Raw genomic sequence first — 6,754 nt, 5'->3', positions numbered from 1 at the left:
ATTTAATCTCAGTCTCATACATGATTATATAGTCAGTCTATATATAATAACTTATATATTCTGAATTTATTTGTATTTTGAAACTGTTGATGATAATATTTATATTCTTCTCAGATTTATTGTTTATAATTTGTTTAAAATCTATCTATAGCTCACTGAATATATACTAATTTTTAAGCTTATTTTTTTTTATTAATATCTATAAATTATTTCAATCTCTGTTCTAATAATTTATATTTTATAACTTTTTTTATTTTTTTTATTAAATTTTTTTATTACTTTTAGATATTCTATCTTCTATAATTTTATTGTTATATATAATCTTTTATTTTATTTTTTAAAATATTATCTGATTATATATTCTGACTTCTTGCAATTGAAATATAGCTTCTTATATTAATATTTCTATTTTTTATTATTGTTCTTTTTTGATAGTAGAGTGATATTCAATTTCATTGAATATAAATTATAATAGTCACTCTGTTTCTTGTGAATTCTGATTGTGAATATATAGTAATCTTTTTTCTCTAATCTATATTTATAAAGTCAATTATCAATTCTGACAGCTATTTTAATTATTATTGATAACTCTTCAGATTTCTAAGCCAGCTTCAATATTTTATTTTTAATTTCTTTATATAATTCTTGATAAAATTATGCTGTTAAAGTTTTACTATCTCAGTTCAGATATAAACTTAGCTATTGATATTTAAATATATATTATATAATTGATTCTATTTATTTAAACTGATATAGCTTTTGAGCTGCTGAATATTTTTTATTAATATTTTCAAATATCTGTTGTAGCTGATGAGTAAATCTGATATAGCTATAAAAGATTTTTATAATTTATTTATTATAATCTTTTTTTACTTTATAGAATTATAATCTGATTTTTAATTCAAATCAGTTGAATATAGATTCTATTAAAAATATTAATACTAATAAGATTTTATTCAGTTCTTCTATCAGCTTAGATGTATTTATAGTAAAATATATATTTATTTAATCAAAAAAGACTTTTAACTTTTTATATTCTCTACTGAATAATATAGAAGAATTGTATTTAAGTTCTTAAGTACTGATTATCTATTTCAACTTACTACAATACTTGAGTAGTTCTTTTATATCATACTTTTCATTATTAATAATTGATTCTGTTTTGAATATTATAGTTAACTTTCTTTTAGAGCTTTGAAATTTGTATCTTTAAACTTAGCTAGTTGTATTAAACTTAATTTTATCTCAATTAATAAATTGTTTCTTTAAATAGAAATCTCTATAATTTTGAATTAGAGATAATCAATATTGCTACTGAGTCTCTAGCTCAGTAAGCTTCTTACTAAATATAAAATAAAATTAAAATTTATATAATATTACTGAGTTTATTCACTGAGTCAGAAGATAGTATTACTATCACAGATTAAGATATAATATTAAAAGAAATATCTAGAATAACTAATAATAGCTACAGCAGCAGTCTAAAATAGACAATAAAAATATCTAGTAGAGCTTATAAAATAAAATGAGTATTTAAATAGATATTATGAAAAAGTATATATTAAAATGAGCTTATAGTTATACTATATAACTTGAATATAAATAAGAGTATGTGAAGAGATATAAAGAGAAGATAAAATAAAATTGATTATAATCAAAAAGATAAGCTTCTTGATTCTAAGAGTAATGAGTGTGTTTAAATACATTTGAGTTCTCATACAAATTATCTTACTTACTCTGCTCACTTACTCACTTTATTCACTGATGATTATAATAAACACAGTGATCAGAGTGAGCAGTTATGTGATTTTATAGTAGTCTCAGTTGAGAATTGTTCCATTCCTGCATCTCTTCAGTTCTTATTCAATAAGCTCTGGCTTATGCCACAGGTTTATAACAAATCTCTATTAGTCAAAGCTAATTATTGATCTTCTAAGATCTACAAATATCAGTGAGTATTATATAGATGATGTTGTCATTATCATATACTATAATCATCAATAGTGTTGTATACTATATTCATTTTCATTAATTCTGAGATGTTCTGCATTCTTCTATCACTATGTAGCTATTTTCTAATATAGATATCTCTGTTGCATCTATTACACTAGTTGCCCAGGCGGCCCTCCACCACATGTGATTACCTCTATATAGTTAGCTAGTGATTGCACAATGAACAGATTAACCATCCCACAGTTTTTCACCAGTAACTCTTCATTTTCTCTCTTCAACTTTGCAGATACTTAATTTGCTTTTCAGCTGCTCAGTATGTTCCACTTCCGCCTTAGCTCTTTATACCTCTACTGCCTCGTCCACCTCGCCGGCCGCCTCCACCTCGCCGGCCGCCTCCACCTCGTCCGCCGCGTCCATTGCGTTTCCGTCTGTTGGGAGTGACGATTTTGGGATCTGGCATGTTGACCGTATTCATCCCATTTCCGCCGCTGAAGGTTCCGGGATCAGCGGTTGGGTTACCGCTGCTAGGAAGGGGTGGTGAACTTCCTGAGGTTATCATCCGGCTAATGCCCGGTGGCAGACTCCCTCCTCCTAACATAATGTTTAAAACAAGGTTCAAGTTCGAGATGACCCCATTTAGTTCCATCTTGCTCAGCTGAGCATTGAGGTTATCGACCGTTCTCTTATGGCGCTCCCGCGAAACTTCTCGCTCGAAATGTTTCCTGACAAGGTCCTGCACGTGCTGAGCATTGAGGTTATCCACCTTTCTCTGATGGCGCTCCCGCGAAACTTCCCGCGCGTAATGATTTCTGATGTTATCGGCTTCTCTCTGATGGCGCTCCCGCGAAACTTCTCGCTCGTAATGATTTCTGATAAGGTCCTGCTTGTGCTGATTCTCTAGAACGCGGTTTTGCTCCTCACGGAGGCGTTGCTCGTAGCGTTGAGCGAGCTGGCGCTGCTTGCGCTGCTGCCTCTCACGTTCGCGGTCCTGGCGACGCTTCTGCTCCGCACGCTTCCGCCGTTCTCGTTCGCGGTCGCGGTCGCGTCGCAGTCTTTCTGCTCTGCGCCCCATATTTCTAACCCGCGTGATTGGAACCGGGTAAGGAACTGAGACTTGGTAGGGGACACGGACGTACTGGACCTGAGGAGATGGCGGTGCAACGACTTGAGGGCAGAATGGGACTACGTAATTCTGACGACCGTAACAGTTCATGACGACCAGGCTGCTGATGTCAATAAGGGGTACGGAAGTTGAGTTGTCAAGCGCTACGAGAAGAATCCAGAATAAGTATGTCAAAAGATAGACTTAAATCTCGGTGGTGCTGGAGTGTTCAGATACGTGTTTCCAACCAAACCCCGCCATGGCGGGGTAGGCAACCCTGCACAGTTTATTGGTCTGAAAGTCCGCATTGTCTGCGAGTAGAAAACGAAGTCATGGTTTTCCATTCGGTCATCTGACGAGCTGACGACGAGTGTGATATCTGAAAGTGGTTTAATTGTCTCATTCGCACTCACAACATTCGCGGGGTCAAGTCACAGCAGCACCACCGCACCGGACATAAACACTATCACAGCGATCCAGAGCAAGAAAGATGAGTTCACAAGTGCTTCCAGAAACTGGTCCCAATGAATACCAGTCTGAATTTCTTCAACAGAACCCAACCCTCGCTGAACCCGTCGGTCGACTTCTCGATCTCCAGTCGTGCTACTTAACTCTCAATAAGCAATTCCAGGATGAGATGTGGAAACTCGAGCAGCAGCACTATGCCCGCTGCAAGAGCCTTTTCCAAGACCGCGTGGCTATTGTTAATGGGACGGGACTAGGCTCTCTGCGTTCCAACACGGTTGTCCAGAGCCACGGAACCTTTAAATGTCCAGCAGCCGGAGTTCCCCATTTCTGGCTCCAAGCGATGAAGAACAACCCTTGCATTGCTGAGTGGATCAGCCCTCACGACGAGCCGGCACTTAGCTACCTCCGCGATGTTCGAGTCGAGTTCCTGAACGAAAACACCTCCGGGTTCAGGATTTTATTTGACTTTGATGAGAACCCTTTCTTTACAAATATGACGCTTACGAAAGACTTCATCTACGAGAAAGAGACTGACCAGGATGACATCTATGGTGAGCTCGGATACAGCAAAGCCCCTGGTTGTCTCATTAGCTGGCGTCCCGGTAAAGATCTGACAGACATAATTCTCTCCGCTCCTGGTACGTTCCACTGTTCCTGCAAGGCCATCTTCCTTACATTGCACCTGACAATTCTTATATCCAGATAAATTTGAGCTCGAGTCATTTTTCGACTTCTTTCAGTCGACATCTTGGGAGGATGACGGCAACAATGACAATGACAAAGGGGACCATGGCTACGAAGATGATGAACGCAATCCACGTGGTGGAGGATCCTCAGATACCACACTCACATACAATGACAACAAAAAAGGACCAGATAATGGTGGTGCGAGAAAAATTGATTGCGTCGCGAATGGCGAAGATGGCGAAGATGGTGAAGATGGTGAAGATGGCGAAGATGGCGAAGATGGCGAAGATGATGAAGAAGATCAGGACTCAGCTCTAGACTGCGATATTGAGCTTGGTGAGGAGTTCAAGGATAGTCTTATTCCCTATGCGGTTCATTGGTATACAGGAGAGGCTCTCCACTATGAGGATGAGAATGAGGATGAGGATGAAGATAAAGATGAAGATGAAAATGAAGATGAGGATGAGAATGAAAATTAAAAATGTGTTGTCAAAGTTCTTGATTTGTTGTTAATTCTAAATCTAGCTATTGTTAGAATTCAAAGTTTAATGATTGATAGAATCTAGAGTTTAGAGCAAGAGCTGTGAAGTTTGTTTTTGTTGACAAGAGTATAAAAAAGCTCATCTTCTCAGATCTCTCTCCTTTTCTTATCACTTTAGTATTTTGTTCCTGTTTTCTTCTTTACGTGGCTCTTTGTCTCTGTGCTTGGTCTTGGTCTCAAGTCCTCTGACCATGTCTACTAGAATCACATGCGGTGTTAGCCTGCATGCATTGTGGTCGCACAGACCTCCCGATGTGTTCCCTGCATCCAGCACTGAATCACTGCCACCTCCTCATCCTCCCCTCCAGCCTTGGCATGATAGTACTTGTGTCGGAACTGGATAAAGTCTGAATATTAACCCAAATACTGAATATTGATAGAAAAATTAAACTGATTATTATAACTCCAATAATTATATAATAATCAGACAGTATTTATAAGAATGAGAATAATTGAATATATAATAGAGACAGTGTCAATATACACTGAAATAATAATCTGATTTTCAATATTGAACTAATAGAAGATTTTTGCTGATGCAATTAATAGAATTCTTGATATAATATATTATTTCTGACAACTATATACTAAGTTGTCTATCAACTATATCAAAGATCTGAGCAACTAATATATTTTAATAGATAGATATCTAAATTTCCAAGCTCTAAATGCCATCAATTTGATAGTCAATCATCTTCTTTTAGCTTATTAATACACTGCAAACAGAATTGAAAAATGTAATTATTATAGAAATATTCTATCTGTTTCATTCTTTTTATCACTGTTTAACAGCTAATAATTTTTGTTAATTGATTGATATACTATTTTGAGTCAGCTGTGATATATTATTTACTGTTACTGCTTCAATTCTCAACTTTCTGAATTTCTCTGTCTACTCAAACTTATAAATTTTATAAATTTTATTTATTTACTATTAATATAGTATAATACTTCAACTGTAATAGCTTTGTTTGCAATATTTCAATATTTTAATATCTATTTACTGTAAAAGTTGAGCTACAGAGATAATTATATAAATAATATATATATATATATATATATATATATAGGTTTAATATCTCAGAGAAATATAGACAGAGTGCATGTTTCAGCAGTCTTTCAAAGAATATAAAGATATATTATACTGAAAAGATTTCTATATATATAAAAAGAGAGAAATAGAATTCAAATGATAATTTTTAAAAAAAACTCAGTTTATTAAACTGCTTATTCACTTCTGATCTAATATATAATTATTTATAATAAAATTATAATATAATTTCTTAAAAAAGTTATTACTGCTGTGTCTGAAAGAGTATATAGAAGAGTAAAAGAGAATATTCTTTCAATTTATTGAAAAACTGATTATATTTCTTATAACAAAAAGAAAATAGATAAAAAAAATAGAGAAAAAAAATAAAAAAAAAATAGAGAGAAATAATAAAAGAAGAATAAAGAGCCGATAAATAGAAAAAAATAGAGAGAAAAAATTATTCAAGTTCTAAAATAATATAAATAGAGAGACAATAGTAGAGAAACTGTATCATTTATAATATTATATAATTATATAATTTAATATAGATTCAGAGATAGTATATTGACAGAAATAGAAAAAAAATAAAAAAAAAATATTGAGAGAAATTAATGAGAGAAAAAAGTAAGATATAGATAAAAAAATATAAAAGAAAAGCTGAGTATAGAAAAAATATAAAAGAGAGAGAATAAAAAAATAATTAAACTGCTGAGATAAAATAGATAAGAAAAGCAGAGACAGAGTCTGTATAAATTAGATATTAATAGTTAAGAATATATTAATTTAATTATATATATAGATTGTATAGATTATATTATTAGTATTAATTAAATCAATTAAATCAGCTGAACTGATTGAATCAATTAAATCAATTAAATCAATTAAATCAATTGAATCAATTAAATCAATTGAATTAATTAAATTAATTAAATTAATTGAATTAATTAAATTAATTAAATTAATTGAATTG

General features: G+C 32.9%; 2 protein-coding genes across 2 annotated transcripts; one reads left to right on the top strand and one right to left on the bottom strand.

The window, feature by feature from the left end:
* Nucleotides 1–2,284: 2,284 nt before the first annotated feature.
* HCBG_09226 (uncharacterized protein) lies at nt 2,285–3,025 on the bottom strand (the record flags this gene model as incomplete). Its single annotated transcript, XM_045436275.1, has 1 exon — nt 2,285–3,025. One exon carries the CDS (start codon nt 3,023–3,025, stop codon nt 2,285–2,287), a length of 741 nt encoding a protein of 246 aa, XP_045283015.1.
* A 520-nt stretch (nt 3,026–3,545) lies between these two features.
* On the top strand, nt 3,546–4,765 carry HCBG_09225 (nucleosome assembly protein; the record flags this gene model as incomplete). The annotated part of the gene is made up of 2 exons (XM_045436274.1): nt 3,546–4,161; nt 4,226–4,765. 2 exons carry the CDS (start codon nt 3,546–3,548, stop codon nt 4,687–4,689), a joined length of 1,080 nt encoding a protein of 359 aa, XP_045283014.1.
* Nucleotides 4,766–6,754: the final 1,989 nt, after the last annotated feature.

The sequence above is a fragment of the Histoplasma capsulatum genome, assembly GCF_000150115.1.
Source record: "Histoplasma capsulatum G186AR genomic scaffold supercont2.66, whole genome shotgun sequence".
NCBI classification, from domain to species: Eukaryota; Fungi; Ascomycota; class Eurotiomycetes; order Onygenales; family Ajellomycetaceae; genus Histoplasma; species Histoplasma capsulatum.
Note: the sequence above shows the minus strand (reverse complement) of the source record. Positions and strands in the feature narration are given on the sequence as shown.